At 34.2% G+C, this 25076-nt stretch overlaps 1 protein-coding gene and 1 long non-coding RNA gene across 19 annotated transcripts in view; one reads left to right on the top strand and one right to left on the bottom strand.

The window, feature by feature from the left end:
* LOC126920015 (tropomodulin) overlaps nucleotides 1-25076 on the bottom strand; it is a 118819-nt gene that overhangs the window by 24768 nt on the left and 68975 nt on the right. For 6 of the 18 annotated variants that reach the window (XM_050729850.1, XM_050729857.1, XM_050729860.1 and 3 more), the window contains 9 exons: nucleotides 13213-13365; nucleotides 12962-13129; nucleotides 12751-12877; nucleotides 12443-12663; nucleotides 12192-12346; nucleotides 12013-12109; nucleotides 11757-11904; nucleotides 10230-10338; nucleotides 1802-2151 (listed from right to left, as the gene is read on the bottom strand). In XM_050729850.1, coding sequence (XP_050585807.1) covers nucleotides 10250-10338; nucleotides 11757-11904; nucleotides 12013-12109; nucleotides 12192-12346; nucleotides 12443-12663; nucleotides 12751-12877; nucleotides 12962-13129; nucleotides 13213-13365 — 1158 coding nt within the window. In that variant the 3' untranslated portion in view covers nucleotides 1802-2151; nucleotides 10230-10249. Of the gene's footprint in view, nucleotides 1-1801; nucleotides 2152-2283; nucleotides 8665-8753; nucleotides 8834-10229; nucleotides 10339-10836; nucleotides 10881-11756; nucleotides 11905-12012; nucleotides 12110-12191; nucleotides 12347-12442; nucleotides 12664-12750; nucleotides 12878-12961; nucleotides 13130-13212; nucleotides 13366-14012; nucleotides 14364-25076 lie in introns of those variants that run through there. The other 12 variants (XR_007711863.1, XR_007711864.1, XR_007711865.1 and 9 more) reach the window with 9 other exon arrangements.
* Nucleotides 1-25076, top strand: part of LOC126920033 (uncharacterized) — a 76407-nt gene that overhangs the window by 11454 nt on the left and 39877 nt on the right. The gene's annotated exons all lie outside the window — the stretch shown is intronic.

A 25076-nucleotide genomic window follows, 5' to 3' on the forward strand; every position in this document is an offset into this window, starting at 1 on the left:
AAATAAATATCAAAGCTCGGAACTCGTCTCCCGAAGGACCTTTCATCGACAATCGCTCTTTCACGAAAAACTGCCGCGAACGTTTTAAAAGGCATCGACACGCAGTTTTTGAACAGCATCCTATCGATTCAGTTCTATAATTCTTATAAATTGTTTGGAAATTTCACGGAACGAAATACCTGCTCCCTAGCATCTGAGGGGAATAGTTACTGTGCTGCAGAACTCGAGAAACGTTCAGATGGTCGTTTCTGAACGAAATTACAGGAGGAACGCGTTTTGTACGGTCGATGGAACACGGAATCGCGGGGGAAGCTCGCAAACAGTGGCGGGCGAACGCTCATTAGCAAACGCGGCGCGTGTTCCGCGAGCTCTCCTCCTACGATTATCCCGGAAAACATGTATCAGAGCGAGCAGCTTTAAAAAAGTCACGGTGGATAGTTTTAAACGTGTTATTATATGGAGTAACACGTACGCCCTACTCCGTGTAACTTGGCTGGTGGCACGATACAAGCTGCAGGTAGTTAACTACTCGTTGGGCGCACAGGATGCAATCTCGAAATCGACCAGGCAACTTGGGAGCACGCACGCCGATAAAAAGAGCTCTCGCGTCGTCTGATATATGTAGACATCAAGAAAATATTTTCCTAGCTATCGCCACCGAATTTTCAACCAACAATCGTTCATATAGAGCCAGCGGATCGTACGTTCAACCCTTAAACTGAAATAATTTAACATTAGATTAGTTCACAGGTTAGTAATTTTGTTTTCATCATATTTTGTTAAATTCTGTTTTATTATATTTCTATGTAATTATAACTAAAGATGTTCCTTAGGAATTGTATATTAGTTGTATATTACAGTGTTACGATTAAAACACGAATGAACAAGTAACTATAAGTTTTTACCAAAAACACGAGTGTACTCTTTATATAACAAGATATGAACAAAAATATAAACTAATAAAAATGTTTCTTAAACATTTCCTATATATTAAAAGTTACACTTTTCGCAGCTACGATCATGGTCATCGTTAAAATTGTCTTTTATTATTATTACGATTGTCTCGCCTTATATAGTTCAAATAGCGAATGTTCAAAAATTTCTCGAATCCCCTTTCGCATTAACATTATATACTCGTATAATATTACACACATGTAATTCTTAAATTCACATATATTACGTACCACCGTAACGCTATAATATTATACTTACATTTCGTCGAACCCATCGCGTTACCTCAAACTTAACATCATTTCCATTTGCAAACTCATTGATTATCACTTACATGTACCCGCTTGTAAAGAAACATTTGTTCAATTTCAAAGAACCAACGGAATCAATCGCCAAAACGACCATCGTCGTACGATAATAATTCAAAGAGGAGATAGAGAATCGGTGGTGCTGATTTAAGGGTTGAAGTAGAACTCGCTGCTCTCATTACCAGAGAATTATCGCTAGGGGGATCGTACATGATCGAGGTAAACAAACGGGGGACGAAATAGTGTATGCCAGAACGGTTTATTTGCGGTTTAATTTGCGCCAAAGTACAAATACTCATGCAAAACGAACATAGTATGTAACAGCGTGAACGTGCTCGGCCTTCAACGAGGCAGAGAATCGTCACGTAAAGCGGAGAGAATTTACGAAAAAAAAAAGGAACAAAGACAGAAAAAGAGAACGAAAGGAAAAAACAAGAAAACAACACTCGGTTGGTTCATTATTTCCGATCGTTTGTTCGACGAATTTAAATGGAACGTGTCCCATCACGGTTGCGTTGCGATTGGAATTGAAACAAACGCCGGAGAACGACATCGTTTTATTCTTCGACACATATTGACAGAGGCATAATATTAATACATAAAATGGAAAAAGAAGCTTCGCCAAGAACGTCCGCTTATCGATTCTTGTTCACAAGTTACACGATGCGAATTATCATTTACGTGAAATTATCATTTATGTCGCGAGCAATGCGTGATAGTAAGTGGTGTTTTTTTTTCTTTATGTATCTATATATATATATATCTTATGCGTATTATATATGTACGTATGTATAACATATAGGTAAATAAATATATAATATATGTACAAATAATACCTAGGCGAACGCCACTTCGCGTTAAGATGTCGCCACCCCGAGCCGGGACTGCCGTACTGCAACAGACACCCGAAACACTGTCATCATCTGCGTTCAGCATTTTAGAATTAAAAAATCTTCACCGATCGGTTGCATGCCGGTGAAGAGAATGCAATCAACACGCAGCACACACTTTTTCACGTCAGAGGTTGAAATTGATTAATGAAAGTTTGTTAAGTGAAAGTGGTTCTTACGCAAAGGGTGTCCTGTAGTGTAGGGGATGATTCTTCGTGAAAGGAATCAAAGATGTTTCGCGTAAACTTTTCATATCCGGGACTTCGTTTAAAAAGAAAAAAAGAATCTTACTTTTTGTTTTCTAACTATTAAGAAAACGACCCCTGTTTAAAGGGGCGAATTAAAATTTCCTTCTTCAGATATTTAAATCGCGCGTATAGAATTTTATTTTTTATATTTTGATTATTTCAATAGAGAAAAATAAAATATCGTTAAAAGAGTATCTGTTTAAGTATTTTGAAAAATCAAAAACCAAATTGAAACGCTGAAAAACTCTCGCATTTACGCAACAATTAATCAATCGGATAAAACTGTTAATGCTTACTCACATCATCTTTTTTTTCTGAATTATTTATACAATTTTGACTATGAAGGTAAAAGAAGCTTGAAGATCAATCGCTTAAAAATTTCCTAAGATTTTAATCACACACATATTCTACAAAGTCCCACAAAAGAATATTGGATTACGCAATTTGAATATATTTCTTTTGCGGAGAATCATCACCCGTATTAATAGTAATCTAACTGAAATCAAAGTCATATTTCAACCCCTGCTTTATACATATTTTTGCTCCGCCGCAAACGTTGCAAAGAGAATAATTCATTTCCATCAAAAAATATTCCGAGTAAACTCAAATAGTACAGGATAATTGCCTAGCTGTCTTCTTATCGACTCGCTGATGAAAGGAAAATATGTACATATTTTTTTAAACTGGTTGATTGTAAATTTTCCTCGTCCTTTACATCTTCTATTGATATAACATTTCTGATAAAATTCCAATTTTTCATCCTACAATTAATGAAACTTAACAGAAGATGATCTGCGGAAAAGATGTTCCATCGGCAATTTTTCTCGTAGAAATTTAATAAAAGAAGATATTCTCCACTACTACAATTAAACATAAACAACAATAGTAACAAACTAATATCATACAGCTCTAACAAAGAAGCTCTACTTTCACGCTTCAGCTGAAAAGTTACGGCAAACAACACGATGATATCCGATTTATCTCGATGAAAAAAACGAAAGCTTTTCGAATCAATTATCGCGATTTCCGGCGTGCCAAAGCGCGCAACCGTTACACGATTAAAACCGGCGGAACTTCGAATTAGAAAGAGAAAGAGTGTCCCTGGCCTCGTTCAGAACGTAATCCGACCGGGAAAATTGCAATTTCCACGCGAGCCAGGAATAACCCGGGCGACGACGTAAAATATATCTGCGTGTGTGCTTGGCCATGGATGCTCGTTGCTTTTTAATTGTCTTTCGTTCGCCCCGAATTCGGACTTTCTATCGCAGAAATTGCTGCCGCTTTTTCCTAGAGTCGCTGATACATCCATCATGTCGCCGAATTAAACAACTTTCGTCTCGAGCCGGCAAACAGCGCGCGCTCGTTCGAGCTTCGTTAGAACATGCATCGGAGGGGGCAAACTGTTGGAAAAGTCCCCGTAGAATTCTTCTCTTTGCAACGTTTCGATGGAGTGAATGGTTGAACGAGGACGAACCAAAGAATTTGACGACATTTCCACATTTCCTTTTTTCTTTATATGATTTTCTGCAATTTCGAAACACTCGTCCTATGTGTGGAATTTTATTTTCAGCGGAATTATTTTTCATCACGATCTGCTGGAAATATGCGACATCATTTAAATTCCTTTCGTTTATATCGAGGAATTTTTCGTGGCACAACTTTTGTCCAATATGACAGTGAATACGCGTGAAATATTAAATCAATAACTAATTCGTTAAATTACAATATGATCATTATACTGGACAAAAATAATATAATATTGTGATCTTTATCCAATATATAATTAATTTCAACAGTAAGCACAAAATCAATCGTAAGCGCAAAATTCTTTATAGTTCGATCTTCGCATAAATCATTGGAGCTCCTTCCTTTTTCTTCTAGTAAAAGATTTACCAATAAAACTCCTTCGTTCCCGAATGCAAAAAGGAACGATATGTATACTTTCCACGCGTTAGTTCCATGCAAGAGGAAAGAAGCTCCACAAACGATCTTAACCCTTAAGGGCTACCATGGGTGAAATCTCACACCAAACGTATTTTTCTTTAATATTATCGCCCCTTAATAATATCATCTTTCGTTTAATATCAAACATAAGGATAACATCAATTACATTTATTTGACTTTATTTATTTCTAAATTAGAAAGGACATATTCAGATAGAATTTCACCCGTGATAGCATCAATGTAATTTCTTTCGACGATAGCTTTTAAGAGTTAATTGTCCAATCTGTTAGTAAGAAAGAAAAGACAGGTCCAACTGCAAACAAGACGATCGTGTTAATCGAAAATATCGTATATCACGCTGTTATTTTCAAAGAAAACGTTTCAACACGTCGATGCACGTCACATTTCAAACACTGAAACAGAAGGGGAGGAAAGGTAGAGGATTTACGTGGAAACTCGTACGTCACAGCAATCTTTTAGCCTGGTAATAACACGTCCATGACGTGTTATGACGGAAACACGAGCGATCCGCTGGAAATTTCGTCGATGCATGAACATCGAGCACTTTGGAAATCCGCGGTACTCGACGCTCGTTTGACATTTAAAGCGTTAAATTCGGCTAATCGTGAAAATCGTTCGACCACTGTGATGAAGTTTATGCCCGCAAATAGTTATCAGAAAGGCGAAATAAGCTCGCGCATAATCGATCCGATTTGGTCGGGGATTTACCGTTTCAACCATGTAAATTGGTCCACTTTCGAATAATTTCGATTTTCACGATTATTTTCTGGTTTTTAAGCGTTCGTTGAATAGCTGAAACTCTTTTCGTCGATGGATTTATATCATCGTGAGGGTAGAGTTTAGTGTCTAAAGTGATAGTTCTCATTAGTTTATATGTACCGATGAGATATTAGTTGTAATTAACCCTTTATTGTCCCGTGTTATTTTTAACGAAATGTAATTTTCATATCGTATATCGTATGCAATGTAACTTTGCAGGCAACAAGATGAAAAATGGATCGATTTAACATTAAAATTTAATTTTTTATAATATAACTTTTTATAAATAATAATTTTAGATATCGAGAAACATTTGAAAAACTCTTAGAATATTTATCGACTCCAATATTATATTATATTGTTCGTTAAGTGTTTGAAACTTTCATCGATCACAATGAAAGTCCTTTTCGAAAAAATCGAAGAACAAAATTTTGCTTGTCTACGGATGAATAATATGATTGACTTTTAAGATTTTTTTATATATATAATATTTATCCTTCTAGAAAAACTGAATAAAAATTGTTGGACAAGAAAGGGTTAATAACTTTTACGTAATTTAAAGAGCTTCTAGAAGATTCCTGAATGAACAGATAACCCCTTGCGTAACCAATAAATTTTCTATCCTGAATTAATTTAAATTTTCATTCGCTACACTTTTAGATGTATGACAGAATGTAGCTGTCCTCTCGCATATTAAAAATGTCTGGTTGTATCGTTTGTCGCAAATAAACGTTTCGCCATAGCATATTTAATTAGTTAGTCAAAAAATGCCATCAAACGCGTGTTTATATAAAAAAATGTCACAGGCATTTTCGTGAAATGAAATGTTATATATTGATGCAGACATAGCCCAAAGCGTCAAAGTTGAGAATTTAATTTTATACAATCTCCGTGAAATACGAAACCCGTCAATTTCCCCGTCTGTTAAATTTCCACAAAACTGACGCGCAAAATAAAATCTGGCTAATCTTAATACGCTAGAAACGTTGTAATACCGTTGTACGAAAAATTGTACGACCGTTTCAATTTATTACGAATTTATGTAACCATAAATCGAACGATCAAAGTATAACAAATTTATGAAATTTACATCGCACGCGGTGCTAATTTCTAACTCTGCTAGACTATTATAGTCTAATTGACCAATTGCTTTCAAACGACTCTCGAAATGTCTCCGCTCAAATCAATAATAACTTGGTTGAAACGCAAGGGGTTAACAATACGACGTAAAAGGGCAAAATATAACTTGAGAAACTTCTAGCTGGCTTTTAGGCAAAAACATTGTGTCCCGTGGCTAAGTTGGAAAGTTATTCGCGTGACGAGAAGAAATTACTCCCGTATTCCTAGGCAAACAGCTAATCTGAACTGTAAAGCGGCGATCTGGCTACGAACTTTCCACCAAACGACCGGTTAATTGAGTTGTACCCTCGCGCAAGGGAAAAACTTTATCGGGAGCAGTTCGCGGTTGATCCAACGGAACAGTTTCATCGCGATCCGAACCTGCTGCCATGTATCAGCGTGTATGGTAGTTACACTATCGCTGGTGTGCACTATCGGCCAAAAGTACGATACCTGGGCTTACGTGAAAGCATTAAATATCGTTTTTCGAACACTAGAGAATATAATTTTATATTACAGTGTATCGAAAAATAAAAAAGAATATTATATACATTATGTATTATTTATAGTTATTACAAAGTTAAAAGATTTGCAGACGTAAATAATAATATTAATACTAGAATATTTTTTGCAAATATTTCTAACAAAATGAATAAATTGTCTCTTACTAAATGGAAGAAAGATTATATGTATATCCTTGTTTAGCTTTTAGTTATAATTATGTTAATATACTGAGATACAGATTAGATGCTGATAATTGTAATGTTAATTGTAATTATTATGTAAACTATCCTATGATATTATCTGAACTCTTTGCATGTAACAGGAAGAATATGATTCTTGAATGAAAATAAAGAAGTAAAAGAAGGTTTAGTCCTTGTACTAGCAACTAAAAAATATGCTAATTATTAAGATCATCTTACTATGATTAAATAACTAGTTGTTAGTTGCTCTTATTAAGGGTACAGCTTAATTATCATAGATTTCATCATAATTATACAGTCTCGTACTTTCGGCTGCTAGCGCATATTTAGTGATGGGATCATGAAAACGGTTATCGAAAGTAGTATCACAATATAAAAAGCTATGAAATATAGTAAACTTGCATAATACAAAATTGTTATCTTTATATGTTAATCAATTGAAATACTTTGTTAAAGTTTTGGCAGTAACTAAAATATATCGAATAATATATTGAAATATATTAAACATACTATTAATTCCATTAAATCTTGAAGGAACATTTTCTAAAAGAGTAACGTTCTATAACATAAAATAATTATTGAAAAGTAATCAAAATTTCAACTAAAAAATATTTCACAATCTCTACAAAGTGTACTAATAAATAATATAATTTTTCAACGAATGAGGAGAACAAGATTAATTTCGAGTCGCTTTTACGTATCCGTTGGGAATACTTGACGGAAAATTCGAAGGCAATTAGTCAAATGCTTCATCAGACTTTACGATGTTACTCGCGATACGGTTGATCCCATCACTAGGCACGTCGTCACACGTTAAACCGCTCGCTGCTCGACATTTAACGTCGAGAGGACGTCACGCAAGGTGAACCGAGCTTCTGGAAGCTTGCGTGGAAATTAACGCGTCACGACTTCATCGGGTTTGATAGGATGTGCACCTAAATCCTGAGAGCGAGGCCGTCGACCAGAGTTAAAGCTCGTCTACAAACACCATTCGCAGTTAACGACGTGTCAGATCAAGCGCAAAACTCTGTTTTCGACTTTCATTACGAACTAACGTGTCGTGATGCATTACGAACGAGATACTAACCATGCAACGAATGATCCTATGTTTTGTGAGATCCTCCTTGACATAAATTCATTCATTCTTAATTTCAACGGCGCGTGATTCTTTATCATTCAAAATTATAAACCCAATACTCTTATAAATTTCCATTTACTAGAAAATCTTTGTGTCTTTATTGAAAATTAAGTTATTGAATTCCAGCAGATACTAAAATTACAAAAATTTCTTAAAAATAGATTCTTTCGTTGCCATATGTATTATCTTTGAATCTAGAAAGCTTTAATTATACTATAACGTATGAAACAATATTAATTACAATATATGGTTGACTGGCAAAGTTTGAAGACTTAAAATATAATATATATATTACTGCAAACTATACTTTAAATATCTTTAGTAGAAAATACCAAAATAAAATAAAATTTTCAGTACAATTTCCTTCCAATATTAAACTATTGTAACTCTTTCACTATTAAGAATCTATATCACAGAATCTCATAAAGCATAATTTCCTAGAAATTATAAACCTCTCAAGTAACCGTAAAAAGTTCTCAAATACTTGAACATCGTTCGTAGCCCAAAACGCTTTTACACTGATCCTGTCTTCCTCTCAAGCGCACAAAACCTTGCATCTATCGAAAAGCAACGTTAGTTAAGCTGCAAAGTAACAAGAGCAGTTAAGGCTTGCCGCAAGAAAAACGCGCAGCATCAATCTGTTGATCGACCACCACTTAAGGGGTAGCTACCTTTCATTGAATCAAGGCAGGTTTCCTGTGGTTCATGTTAAAGAATCGGAACTGTAGCCGCAGCGTTAGGTCTTTCCGTACTGTTGGGAAAGAATAGAGGTGTCGTAAGTATACATCGCAGCTCTGACTCGTAGAGTCTCATATCGGTGGGTGGTAAAATCGTTATACAAACTAATCCATTCTATATGGCGACTAAAAAAAATAAGAGAAATCGAAGCGATCCAAATCGGTCTTTTTCGTCATCATTAATCCTGCTTACTACGTGCATTCATTTTCGAAATTGTGATATTAACAAATTTCTTAAGTTTAATGAAAATATAAATATACGTGATTTCTCGCTTTAATTTTGTATGAAAGTTTTTCTTGAAATGTTGCAAATTTTTGTATTTGTTGAAACGAGATTCGAATGTAAAAATTTAAGGACTGTAGCAAGTGTGACACAGATAGATAACTTTATTACGATTAATTGATCGTTTCGAGATCCCTAATCAGTTAAAATAGGCGTGGCTCGCCATTGTAATCCTTTGGGCTCATCGTGATCACTGTAATTGTCGTACAACCTAAACGTTATGTGACGCGCATCTACGCGACAATGAGACCATAAATTGCGAAATAGGGTGTGGACCATTGGCATACGTTGATTTGAGGACTCCGCCTGGAAAGACAATCTGAGATGTGTGTACTTATCATATCAATTGATCATCGCATTGAAAGATTCGTTCGTGTTCGAATAGATTGTCGTATTTCTCTTCGTGTACTTTCTTATACTATAGTTTATCGTTATTGCTTTAGCAGATGTGTGCGACAGATTGAAATGAGAGAAGAGATAATGCGAGCAACTTAAAATAAAATCGTGCGATGGATGCATGAATGTTAATAATAGTGTACGTATAAGAGATTGTTGTCATTGTTAATCATTGTTGTCACTGTTACCATCAATACGCAGCTATTAGTGCTGCAGATAATATAGAGTTCTTTGTTATGTTTATATTGTTTGATAACTATCATTGCTGTAAATATTTTTGATAATTGGTAATTATTATACTAATATACAGCCATGATAATTGTGCCATAATATCATTATAATATCGGATATTAATTGAATAGAATTCTCAATCCTAATAATGCTCATGATTATCCGCTAGTTATTTATTTTATTGTTAAAGGTACAGATCATTTTCTTCTTTACTAATACAAAGGATATACAAATACGAACACATTTACTGACTCAAACAATTTTAAAAACGATCATTGTTAGACCATGAAGGTCTATTCATGAATTAATCAAACCGGTACAAAATGCACTTAACAAATGAGCAATCACAAGCAAATAATTTAATTTACGAATCAAGGATACCGTTTTATCTGGACATTCACTTACATTCGGCATCACGAAAATTGTACATTGGCCGAAAAAATCAGGCATTAAAGACAAGTTTTCAATACAGGACTTTCTTGCCCACAAATATTACTCACTGCGCTATAAAAAGTCAACGCTACGTTTCGTTTCTTACACCACCTACTGGGATAGCGAAACTTTTAGAAAGTTCACCGGCCTCTAGCTTAGCGCGTTGCACACGACAGACTAACAAAATAAATAATTCGTTAAAATCTTTCGAATACTATTATAGCAATTTCGTAAGGATAGAAGTTTCGGACAAAATATAAATCAATGCAGGCGTTTCACATATTTACGTGAAACATTTTCAACATTATAATTGTGAGATGAACATGAGAATAATAAAACGAAACAGATAAAAAGCTTGCACTGGAAACATGAAACCATGTGAAAGATATGCATGCTGCAAGGTGAACATAAGGCAAGATTTGGACCTAGAACAATTTATTGTTGAGAAGTTGTCATTGTCTTGAAAATTCATCGTTTTATATTCGAAAATAAATAGTGTTTTCATGTGTTTTCTAAATTAATACTATTAACAATCATTTTCTTTAGTAAATTAAATAAAGCGAAACTGCACAAAAGCATGAATCAAAGATTACATCTGCTCTGCTGCTTATCAATGTTAAATAAGCTATATATAAGCAATAATGGAAAATATTCGCGACTTAAACAAACTCATACCAAATTAAATGCCTATGCACTTTAATCTTTGGTCCTGTACTTGGCTGAAAATTGGAAACAGATTATACTTTACACTTGTCAATGAAGTTTCTAGGTACAACATCTTCATAATGCGAGAAATGAAATGGAACTTTCAAAGTGGCTAGATGAAGGAGTTATTAGAGCGCATAGATTGTTAGAGGTATGAAGAAATGTTGATTGCAAATGGGTACACTCATAATTACCTCTATATCACTAGCTAGAAAAATAATAAATGAATTTAGCAGGATGAATGGATGAATGATGATGTGCTAATAAAGCGCTATGAAAGACTACGAAGCAGATTCGGAAGAGTTAGAAGCATTTCGTCATATAATCTCCATGGTCCCCCATACAATTGCTCCCATCTAAACGAAAAATTAACAGTATGAATATCGCTGCAGCATGAACGACAGGAAAAAATCGTGTCTATTTAGAATGTAAGAATAATTGTTTGAATAATATAAAAAGTACGATTCCAATGTGGCACATATCCCTCGATAAATAAATCATCTGGAAAAACTTTTTTCATTATAAATGAATATTTGAGACGTGTGAACTGATATTTTAATTATAATATACCTGAAAAAAGAAATTAATTGTTCGATCTAATGAATCATTGATATCTCTGATACAACTACAAAGTTATATCAAGAATAAGACATTAACACTTATGATTTATTTGATGAATATCACTTAAGACATAAATGATAAATGATCATTTTATATTAAAGAACATGATTCTGCATATAAAAATACATAGAAAAAGGAATAAAGTTATTTCTTATTTAAGCTCAATATAAAATTTTTCACAGAACCTTCATAAAAAATTATTTTGATATGTCTAAAATTAAAACTTTCACGAAGAAAATATTTTTTATAAATATATTATTTCTACTTACTCCTATCAATGTTGCGTTGTAAATGTGCGGCCACACGATGTCTAGCATCGTTAAACTCCAAGTGAAGACCAAGCCGAAGCAATGTCGGATTCTGTTCCACCAATTGTGTAATTTCCATCTCAATTTTATTTCCCAACACCTGTGACCTCTACATATTAAATACAAAAACAAAATATATTAATCATCGCGAAAATTTTATTACATTTGGTAGATAAATTAATAGATGTAAAAATATAAAATTTTTACTGTATCTTACCTGATTCGAACATCGAAATTCTTCTATTGACTTCGTTTTAAGGAGTGCCCTGATGAGCCTCACTATCACAGCTGGGCTTATAAAGTTTGTTTCCACACTAAAAAGTTATAGGTTTAACATATTATATCTAATAAAGATTATTGTTACAATACAAAGTAGGTAAAATGCATTATACTAACTTGAGTACTCTGAGCGTAGAATTTTTCTCTAAGGCATCTGCCAACCTTTGTGCAGTCTTATCAGTGAGTCCCACATTTGTTAAACTTAAGGATTCGAGGTGTGTATTTATCTCCAATCCTTCAAATAGTTGGATAAACTTTTCGTCAGATATATTCTGGAAAATAATAATGTTACATATAATAACATTATGTAATCATAAATACCGAACGTTCTGTGCGTGTACAATCAATAATAAGTTTCATATACCTACTTTAATGTTATTCCAATTTAAATCAATTAGCGAAGTATCGTCTTCTCGCACTTGTTTAATAGTGGCATCAACGTCTGTATCATTAGGTGGTTCCATTGGATAAGGTTTTGGTTGACTAGCTTTCGTTACACCATCCCAACCCAAACCAACAGGTTGGCCAGAATTTAACAGGGAAGCATGATACTGATCTTGATTCATCATGGAATGAAATCCAAGGATAGCTACATGCAAAAAATTAATATTAGATGTCAAAATAAATCTACCATTACTAAAAATTATATTATTCTACCATAGAAAATTATATTCACCAGCAAGATCAATAATTTCTTCTTGAGTAGCATTAGACAATGCTTGCTCATATTCTTCTCCAAGATCAATAGCAATTTGCTCATCTGCTTCTTTTTCTTTTGCAGTTTCTTGAGGAGGAGGAACCCACTAAAAGTATACAACGAAAATATATATATCAATATTTTTCATTCCAAATATATTAAAAACAAAATATTTGATTTAAAATAATACCTTTTTCCCTCTTATTACACCAGGTACATAAGGTTTTAATTCTGGTCTATCTGGTGTCTCTAAAGCTTGTTTGTTGATGTGTTCAATAAGTTTCTTGCGATTTAGCGGTCCTGTAGGACTCTTGTCACATTCATAGCTACAACGTTGTGATGGTGGCATAAAGCTATCCTATAAGAATAAAGAATGTATGAAATATATTTATATTAGCTATTATAAATTAAACATGGCAAAAACAATTCTAATTCTCTTACATCAGGATCCACTTCTTTTGCTAATATATTAATTTCTTCTGGGGTAAGTTGTGCCAACAAATCGTCCACATCCACATCATCGTATTCACTCAAATCCTTGCCATACAGCTTTGCTGCAGTTGTCATAGTGGTAGTTTTGGTCGATGAAGAAGTCTGGAAAGTTTCCCATGGTTCTTGATCAACTACAGAGTGCCTCCGCGACATTTTATTAGCAGAGTTATTAGTATAATTATCTAATGCTATATAAAACTGCTATAATACTGTTAAAGTATGTTAATATTCTAACACATCCGCATTATAAAAGAACTGTAGTATGAATTCTTAGATACTGATCACTAAATATATGGAAAAATTGATGAAAATTTTATTAACAGTAATATTTTATTAACAAATAGTTTCACTCTCCTTAAATTTGCATAAATAGACACGTGAAGTTCAATGAATGATTGAAACAACCGAATGACAAAAACAATGGCCTTCGACGGATGACCAGAAAATCGAAGCCGAAACGACGAATTGTATTTTTCCGTATACAATATCAGCGACGGGGTATTTCGTCACGGAATACGTTCATCACTACGCCTAAGAGTACACGCAGGCAATGTTCCTGATCGAACGATCAGCAAATCGACAAGTTGCATTTAAATTCGGCAACTGTCCAATCCGGCTGATGCCCTTTGCCCCAGATAATTCGGGATCGATTTTCATTGACAACTCATCTGCCAAATCGACAACCCACGCTAAACGGCGATTCGTGACCGTCTCTCAAATATTAACATCTAAACAAGAATGAAACTTACTACTGACAAATCGTTCACAACAATGAACCACAATGATACGGTCCTTCAATGCGAAATTAGGTGAACCGCTCGCAATCAAATACCTCACCCACTTCTCACGACAAACGCACACTTCACTGACCAGTTCACCGATTGCGGCTGATTGCGGCAGCGCCCTTTGACGCTTATACCATATTTGAACAAAGAACAAGCGAAATGGATTATCACTTCGTAGTATATTTCGCAATTATTCGAAGAAATCTCAAAATATTTACTCGATATGAAATAACTTTTCAAAACGCAAGAAATATTTATTTAGTTTTTCTAATTGTTTATAATAACGAGAAAGTTTTCATTCAATTATCGCCTTAAGTCGTTTGACATCAACCGTACGGAGTGTTAGTTTGAATGAAGTATACAAGATGCTAACCCATGGAGAAAGTTTCTGCGCGTCTAGCGTCGCGCAGGTATTGACGTTGATGTAGCACCCGTGGCGGTTGTTTCAAAACACCTCCATATACGTATAAGATTCGCAAATTGAGAGAGGTTGAACAACCATTTACCATTTTCGCTCTTGCATTGAATCATTCAACACCCTTAAAAGTAGCTGAAGATTCAAGATCTTTTAGCATAAAAGAGTTTGTCTTTTACATAAAATAACTGAATTATACAATATTAAAGTACTATGTACAATACTACGCGACAACCCACGTTGAAGAAATTATTCATTCTAACGACTAACATCATTCTACATTTACATGATACCATAATTTGTGACCTTATGATCCACTAAATTAGCCATCCAACGAAAATCATCTAACTAATAAGGTGATAAATAACTGACGACAGCGTTATAATTATGACGCATGATACACATATAGCTGCAGTTTTCATGCGGAGTATGTACAATATGTAATCGAAAAGAATTTGATGAAACACGTGGACCCTCCACCGGTTCGTGTCAAGATGATTAACGCGATAAATCAATTCTACCCAAGGTCGCGCAAAGACCGGTAATCGGTGTGTATGCTAAGAGTGGGGAAATTGTGCATGCTAGGTGGGAGCGTATTGCGTAGGCCCGTGTTCGCGGTCGGAAAAGACAGAACGGCCATCTCTGTCGTTCTTCGGCCGTGCAGTTTTGATTAGAGAGCGTCTATCGCGCTTTGTAGCGCTCGTAGCGGCGACAGCCTCAAAAATAGCTGAGGCCTCCTCGCAGGCTGGCAAACTCCCAACGGTCTATACTTGGACATCCCCGCGCCATGATTATTTATAGTGAGCGCGAGCGCGGCCACTGGCCTTCCCGCGAACTAACTAGCCGCCTCCAAAGACGATCCGCCGCCCGTGACCTAGGCCCGCATTAATAACGATTACACCCCTGCGCTCAGGAATACGGCAACTTAATATCTGCTGCTACCACGAATACGTTTTTATAGTTTGATAGTACAATTACTATTATTATTTTTATTATTGTTATTGTTATTAACAGGCGAGTCAACTAGTCCATTTTTCGCATCAAATTAGCGCCATATTACGTCAAATTGCACAAAAGAAAAGAAGAGAATTAATCTCTAGTTATGATAAACTGTAAGAGAGATTGATATGACTGAGACGAAGTTGGCTATTATGTGACCATTAATTAAACTATATAAAACCATATTAATGTATATACGAAAATCGTTTTATTTTAACGTCATTTGATGACTAAAGTATTTTAATACGCAGATCATATTCAACAACATGATAAGTTATGTCTTTTTCTTTTGTTGAATTTTTAAAAGATTTTAAACCTAGTGTACTTTAAACTTAATACGAATAAAAACGTTGTTCAAGCAATAATTTATTTATGTTTTCAAAATATCGTTAATAATATATTGGATGATGTATCAGAATTTAAGAATTGATGTGTATAAAATTAAAATACATGTTTTTCCAAACGAACAAAATACGATGTTCATTTCTACACGATTCTATTAGATAAAAATTGCAGATTTCTAATATTCATATTCATCAATGTCTTCGCTTCATCGCCAACTCCCTATTTTCTCATACGCAATCCTAGAGTTACGTAATTTCCGAAGAGGATGCAACCGAATATTAAATTATTAGCACACTCTTTCCATGACTATGATGTAACAGAATGTATTCCATTGAACCTGCATACTTTCCTCTTTCAATGCAAATATTATTCGTCATTGCACTGATGAATAACAGGAAGACAATACCGCGAGGAAGATCAATTATAGTGCCGTGCATATCGACGATCAGATCTAGAATGAAACTTTCAGTGTTCCAAATAACGCGCTCGTGTGCTCTCACTGGCCGCGAGAAATCTGCCCGCTAATTAATTTGTACGGCTTCTTGGCAGGTTTATTTCTGTATAGCCGAATGAAAACTGCTCCTGCTTACTTTCACGGTCACAAAAAAAAGGCGAATCGTTTTCTATCCGGGCGAATCACACGCCAACAATAATTTTACGCCAGGCTCACGTTGGAAAAAAGCTTCGTGAAAGCTCCTCGAAGAAAGAAAGTGAAAGGAAAAGGAAACAAAAAGAAGAAAACAAAACGCAACATCGACGGACTATTTGGTTCTCGCGAATACAGCATGCGAGAAAAATTGATCAGAATCGCGCGAAATTTGGATGCCACGGATGTCACTGTTTCTAATAATAACGGAAACAAAGCGAGCTGCTTGACGCTCGTCCAGAAAACTACACAAGCTCACCAAAAGTATTTGAACACTTTATGAATACACCTTTTATGAATATGTATGTTATGCAAAACATTTTTCGAAATTTCATCAGTACTATTTTATGGGATTCGGCTATTATAATTGTATTGCAGAAGTTTGTTACAGAAGTATAAGTTGATACATTTTTCAGTTTCCGATTTCTGCAATTTTTTTTTTGAATCAATAACCTAAATAGAGTATGCTGAAATCTAGTTTGAACCTTTCTTATTACATGTCGTAAATTAAACTTTCAGAAAAATACACGCGAAATAAGTTATAAAACGTTTATTTGATGAATCTCCTGTGGTGGAGCATTTTGATATCTATATAATCTTATTGTTATTCTTAATAACCATTTTTATTGACCGAAATATACTCGTGTTGTTGTTTAAATTAATAAATAAATTAATAAATTAATCATTGATAATATAATATACATAAATAAAATAAGTATAAATATCTTTACTTAAAAATAACATAAGGAGATAATCACTTTCTAAATCCAAGTAACAATTAATATATACATAATTGGGAATGTCTTTACCACATTCCACACATAGTATGCATTGAATCCATTATTCACCTTGCTCAGATTTTCAAAATGGTCCAGTTAAACAAGTTAAACATAAGGCATCTTCAATTTCCGATTCTGATTCATTTTCATCAGGTGTAGTCTTATCATTGAGTCTTTCTAACTGACTTCTTTATTTATACTTTTTTTACCGCTACTTGTGGCTTTAATTTCTTCATCATTGTTATTTCTCGTTAAAGAGTTACACAATTTCTTCCATGCTCCTTCTTGTTTTATTAGTTTTCTATTATCCTTTCCCCTTGCTTCATTTTCCAACGGTTTTTTTCATTGACTAGTCAGCAAGGATTATTGAGTGCCTCTTGCCTCTCTTCTTGCCTCTTGAATTTCTTTTTCTTTTACCAGCTTTAAGATATTTAGAATTTTTCCTGGACTATTGCTTATCCAATTACCCATTGCAGCAAAATAATGTTTTTTGAAAGGTCCGTAGACTGATTTATCTAGCTGCAGCTACTGAATTACGCTATTATCATTATAAAAATTAAGAACAATTATAAATAGATGAGATTCATAATTATCCAGAATGAGTAAACAAAGTTTTGATATTGACGATTTTACGATTATGAAAATTGATACACTGTATCAGCCTTCTTCAAAGGAGACGTATCAGTGTATTCTCCTGGTAGTTATTATATAAAAGCATCTCCATAAAAAAATATAGGTAACATAAGCGAAAGAACCCAACGTAATTACGTTATTTTCAAACGACTTAATGTTAAGTTACATAATTATGTAATATAAAGTTCTATATAGTATCCCCAGACAGATTGAAAAGGCAACACGAATATTTACTTTATTTCTCTAGAAACGAAAGCTATTGAATATCGACTACCAACGCCTACGTATACAAATGTACACTGCAACAAGAAGAGTACTTGGCTAACAAACTTCAGATACCCAGCCATAATATGTACATATAGCGTGCTGATAATTTCACTACATCAACTTGCGCCGGTTTCCCTTACTTAAACGGTCAGTTATCCATTATATTAATATATTTCAATATCTCTTCTATGGGTCAATATGTAATACTCATTATACGCTTAAGATGGATATTCATGCTGTGTAGTAATTTTTTACCAAATATACAGTAAATATCTTACAATTTTTATATACCTAAATTTTGCAAATATAACCATGACAATCCTGTCTCTCTACAGTGCTAATAAAAATTCAAATGTTTTATACATGACACACAATATGGAAATAAAAGTTGGTATCGTAAGTGTTCAAATATTTGCATCAGTCGATATATCGCGACGTTCCTTGCGAACGTTTTATTCGACGCGACAGAAATTCCTTGTGTCTAATTCGTTTGGAAAACTTGCGTCGTTTGGGTCCGGACCGTCGGCGATGAAAGTAAACGCGAACTAGTTCGCAAGAAATATATACGTTTACGAGTTATTCGGTCGCCCCCATAAATCTACCTGAAATTCTTAAAACTGTAAAGTTTTAACGATTCAATAACGCGGGTTATGGTTATGGTAAAATGATATCGACAAGCATCTGGGAAGAATCTTAAATATGAAGTTCGTATTCTGAAGAATAGGATCTTTTCTTAAATACATCATATTGATATTAATAGTATAATTAGTAGAAGTATACAAAGAGTTTCAAGATTTTCTCGAAAGTTAGTCAATACGTTCTGCGAGAAGAAATAAGAGAAACGTTTTACGAGAACATAAATTACTTAAAACTTAGGTAAAAGACTGTAATGAATGAAGCGGCTGATAGCGGCTTTAATATGAGGCAAGACAGGAAGTTTGTGAAGTTATAAATTTAACTGTTCATTCATGTTAACTTTAAATTAGCAGCAGGAGGATATATTTTTATCTTGAGTATTGATAGCAAGTGATTATGTCGATCATTCAGCTATTTTTACCTTGTTTAATTCTAAATACAAGCAAGTTTACTTTATATATTCATCGTGCTTTTCTCATAAAGTTTTAAAGAATCCATCTTTCTATAAACTTTGTTTCTGTTTTTAGCATACGATCCCAATTTCTAAAAATTATTAAAATAGATTCGGAACACCTACATATTGATCCAACTTTCACTGTTCCTATACAGGAAATGTCTGTATTGAATTTATTAACATTGAATTAAACCAATTTTAAATATCTGTCAAATTAACTATAATCTTACAAATTCAATTAATCAAAGTAACAAAAAATCAAATTTCTGCAAGCCAAGCGCGAGATTATCTTTCACGTTTATTACAAACATATATTAAATTTACGCAACTATCTTAGTTTGTTAACAACTATCTTATCTAAACTAGTATTGCTCAAGTCTACAACGAAATTTATAAAATTCATATCAGCTTTTCTCCGAGACCTAGCCCTTTCACCAACACTTTCGCCCAAAGCTCATTAACCGTGAGTGGACTGGAAACCGCGCCAACAACTTTGCGTCACAACAAAAGACTTCGTTTCAGACTAACTGGCTGTCGTCAGTTTCGAAACTTCCGCTCGCTCTCTACAGGTTACATTTCCCACAAAGTTTCGCGGTGTCTGGAAATTAGGTCGATTTAGGTATCGGTAATGGCCATAGAAGAAGGTCACAATCGGGACGATATACGTATCCTGTGCGTTGATAGCCTACGCTAATAGGTCGTGCACGCAATTAGCAGTCTATGTTTCCTCAAAAGAGCGCCTAACGAGTCTACAAAACTAATTTCTCAGCGGAACGAAGCAGGATTCACGACATAGTCCATAGAGGAATTTGAAAAGAAGCAGCGACTGGTTTCCGAGAAACGCGTTTAATACACTTTAGACCAGTTACCATCAATTAACGTGACACGAAACGTAAATGATCTACTGTGTTAATTGACGCGGTTTTCAGGAAAATTATGCTGCTGCACAGAGAATATATACTTTCATAAAGATGAGATGAAAAGATTTAATTTTATTCCTTACGATGAATTCACTTTTTATTTTCTGTTCAAGTTTGAAAGAAATTCGTAATGTATCGTGTGTGATTTTTAATTTTACTTGCACCAGATCATTGCATAGTATCGTAATAAATAGTGTTGTATTTTACCATATTTAGCTCTGATCTCATCAAGATTTTCTATTCTATAAGAAATATTGTTTGTTAAATCTATTAATTATTTGTGGAGATTAGAGTCAAGTATCTTAATTTTCTTCAGGCAGCTGTCTGAGTGAGGAATCGATGCTTTTATACAGCCGTGGAGGTTGAATTTTATTAAAGGATTATCGCGGAGAATACAAGTACAAGATCATAGAAAAGACCAGTTATTAAGTCTGCAGAATGCTCCATTAGTTTCCTTCTTTGTAGAGGACAATCTCGTGAGAGGATCTTAAATGGTATAACTATTCTTCCAGCTTATTATGTACACTTTGAATTATGAAATATTGGCTATGAAGTAAGCGTAATTCTTTACGAAACTAAATATTTCGTTGATAGACCTTCAATACTGTAGAGATTTATGAACGAAATGTACTTATGGTACTTTAAATATTTAAAAGTATCAAATAAATTTCAATTAATAATAATCCTGATACCACTGAAATTATTATTACAAATAATAGCTAATGAAGTAAAAGAACTTAGTCGCTAAAAGGAAACACAAATGAATGAAATATAACAACGAAAAGCCAATTTCAATTTTTATGAAACTCACATTCGATAAAATCCTATAAAACTTAAATATTACTTTCTCGTAAAAAATATTCTGAAATCTGATCTTATTCAAATATTATACTATAGAAAGTACACGTTGAAAATATTATAGAAACTAAATATTAAAAATCGATTTTATATAACTTACCTATGTTAGCAGTAAAATATGAAAAATATATAGACAGGCGACTATAAGGATTAATAATTTGTTTCATGAACACAATTTTCAGCGTATTCTGAAGACTGAACACGAAGCAAGCGTCGCTAAAGTAACATTCAATTAACAAAACTTATCGACAAGTTCCGATAAACCGAGCAACAGGAGTGGAAGCAAAGACCTTCTATGGTCAGTCGAGGAATTGCGAAACTTAGACTCTCGAGGACTTCGAAGTTAATCGATAAGGTACAGTAATCTCTCCGCCGTCAAGGGTTTGGGATATTTAAACTTCTAGATAATATTGCACAATGATCTCGTGTATTACTCGCGTGTGTTATTGAGGATCAATGATATCTATAGTAGCGACTACAAGGCATGATTATTCGCCACCCAGGCGCAATCAAGTATTCTGCAAGTCAATCGATTACATTGAAATAAAATAACTGTTTATCTAATGAAAAAAGATCTATATTTCCTTGTACTATGAATTTAATTTAATGGTAAAAGTATGTAGTTTAGTTACGGGAATATACGTTGATGTTATCAACGATCGTTTATTATAAGAAACTAGTAGAAAAATATTATGTCGTGTCCAAAATGTGTATGATGATTTTTACTATTTGATATATCGTGTGTTGTTATCGTAGTATATTTCACAAGTATATTCACTGTATAGTAATATCTTGTACTTGGAAACTAATTTAACAACAAATTACTAAATCTTCCACGTATAAGACAAAAAGTCCATTATCTTGTGTCTTTATATAATTGTAATTAGACTGATCTAACAGTGATATTAATATTCAAGCAACAATAATGCCTTATTCTCTGGAATAGAGAATCGTCTGTGAGTTTCACAACGTGCGTACGTTCGTCATAGTTTCTCCGAGTATTGCGTAGCACGCGACCGGATTGACTCGAATTTCCATGCGTAGAAATCGGAAACTCGAATCCTTTCGTGTCTTTCTTCTACAACGGAGCAACTGCCAGCTGTTCGCGCTAGACATTCGCAATTGCAGTCGATATGGACACAGGTAACACATTCGCGACGGCGGGAAAAGTTGACCGAAGGAAACGAGATGTGACCAAATATAGAGACAAGTTCGTCGAGTCTTCCTGTTGCTTGTGTAACATCGAGTTTTGAAATGTGTTTACTGTAGGTTTTATAACAAAACGTCACTCTTAGTTTCTTTGGTACTTTATTTTATAGACACCAAGGAAATTATATTTTTCAACGAGTTGAATCGGATATTTTAAAGCATTTTGAAGTTTTTATTATCGTTATAAACAGGTTGCAATGTTCTTAAATTTTAATCGCGTTTACTTTAACAGAGGTCATTTTTAAAATTCCAAAATATCATCTTTAAACCTGAATCTATTAATTTGACGAAGTTGATAAAATGGAAAGTCTTAAAATTAAATCTGCGTTACATCTTACAATTTATTTTGAATTGAACCTGTATGAGTGATTGTGCTCCTCAATATTTAATGATACTTTCTTAACATTTAACGATATATTCTAATTTTCGTAAATGCTGTTAATAACTCGGAGAATAATTTTCCACGAAAGAATATAACGATGACGAGATTTCTCTTCGTACATCTTTATTTTCAATGACAAATATGTATTTGTCAAAATATATACATATGCACATCTAATCGAATCGATATCTTGCACCAGACAAGTATCGAATTCTGCTTATCGACGTTTACAGCCTATTTGCTGAAAGTAAAAAGAATCTAATCTGTAATTTACTTTCTCATGTTGCAAAACGATGTTCTTCCAATCTTACCGTAATAGAAGCACTTACACGGTACATGTCTAATAGAACAAGTCGAGTACGTACATCTGTAAGAAATGAATTTGCACTTTTTACAGGATTCGAATCTGAGATGAACGACCGTAAACTTATACCTGATATACATACGTTCTACCTGATCTGGTATTAATATAGTTAATTGACTAGAAGATGTTACATCGATACTGTGAAATTTAAATAAAATTTTGTTTGTAATTCCAAAATGAAAATCATGGTACCTAATAAGTTAATCTATTCGCAAATATAGTGCCAATTGTAGATATGACAGCATTTCTAGAACATTTTTTATATTTTCTGATATGGAAAATTTTATATCATTAAGTAAATATCATAAATGTCCGTGAATTTATTTATCCATTCATATTCTCATCTCCTTTTATCTTTTTAATAAAATCAAACAACAATTCTCGCTCTGGCTGCGTCGCAATTGTACAAAGAGTTAAATACTAAGTTCCATTCCTAAAAGAATCAAAGCTTTCTCTAAATAAAGCATAATACCGCTAAGTGATAAATAATTTGAAAAATTTCCCCAATAAATATCTTATTTGCAAAACAATCCCAAACTCGGTGCCCCGAAGCAAAACAAAAAAAGAAAAGATAAAAGAGGAAAATAGTTTCATTGAAAACGAAAAGGCGCCAATTTCGAAGCGTCATCGGCCATTCAGAAACGCCGAGGGTTATGCAACGCGGTGTTCACACCGATCGACATCGCGCTACCTGTTGTTCCGAGATAGATAGCGGCTTGTACTAAACTGTTGGCCGCTTGGAAATAGCTCATCCTGCAACAGGAACCGTTGTTGCAGCCGTCACGGGTGCGTGGATTTTAATGACCGTTACGTCGCAAACGAAGCTCGAAAATCGTTCCACGCGTTCGAATTTTCATCGAACATAGGGAATTAATGATACAGGATGCAACGTGACTTTATAATACCGTCGTGTTCTCTCTCTCTTTTTTTCAAGCCATAGGCGTTTCCTAATTAATTTAACATTGAAAGACTAATTGGCTCGTTAGTACAGTCATGTCCTGACCATCTTCTATGCACCCAATTAATTATAACTTGACGTTCTATCGAAAAGAACGTCTCTTTTCAACGGACGACGAGGGTGAGACGTGAAAGTACTGTTGCCGAATTTAACTCGTTTTTCTCTGTGCTTTCTTCCTGCTCTTTTTCTTTCTTTCCTTTGTTTTTAATGCTCCGGTCATTTCCTATGCTTTTAATAATCTAATTGCAACTTGACGTTCCATCGAAGAGAAATGTTCACTTTCTTCTTCAACAGTGACGAGATCTGAATAAATCATGATCTGCTTTATTTTTTCTGTATCTTTTCTATTTTCTTTCTTCCTGATTCAAGCGGTAGTAAATGAATTGTGGAAATTTACTCGCGAGTAATATCTATATATAGATTTGTACAGCTGTACCGTAAAATAGAAAGACCTGCAAATCTAGTTCCTTGTGAGATAAACTTGGATTTTTGTTACGAGTTGTACGATTTTTCTGGTTATTACTTTTTGCAGGAAAATGCAGATTCGCGAGAAAACTCTACATCGAAAGGTTTTGAAGTTTCAAATATTCGTAGAAGTTTGTTTAAACGTCGGGCATAATACAAGGGAAAGTTTCTATGTCTTCGCCTGAAATATTTTCACTACGCGAAATATTTTCTACGGTTTCTCTAGCTGTTACTTTTAAGGGGAGAATACGTATATGGCAGAAGACTTTTATATTGAAAGAGTTAGAAGTTTGCAATATTCTTACAAGCTGATTTAAAAGTCAAACGTAACTATAAACCACTATTAAATTTACGACTACCCACGATTTCAATGATCAATCTCGATTTTCTTGATGTACACGTGACTCGCTTCAATCGAACAGCCAATAAACATTCAAAGATAAATCACCGAAAAAGATTCATTGAACACAATGATGACAACCATCTTCAGTTTTCGCTAAAGGTATTGCACAATGTGCATTAAGCGTGTAGTTTCGCGTTTGTCCGAGTCCCACGATATTACAATTGATATACTGTTTAAAAAATGCGATCGATGCAAATTATGAGCGTCGATTTCCTGCTAAACAGATCCTTATTGGCAATGGGCCAAAAGAGCTCCGATCGAGCATATTTGGCCCGTATGTACGCAAAAGGTCCCG

Source organism: Bombus affinis, chromosome 9 (genome assembly GCF_024516045.1).
Source record: "Bombus affinis isolate iyBomAffi1 chromosome 9, iyBomAffi1.2, whole genome shotgun sequence".
Lineage (NCBI taxonomy): Eukaryota > Metazoa > Arthropoda > Insecta > Hymenoptera > Apidae > Bombus > Bombus affinis.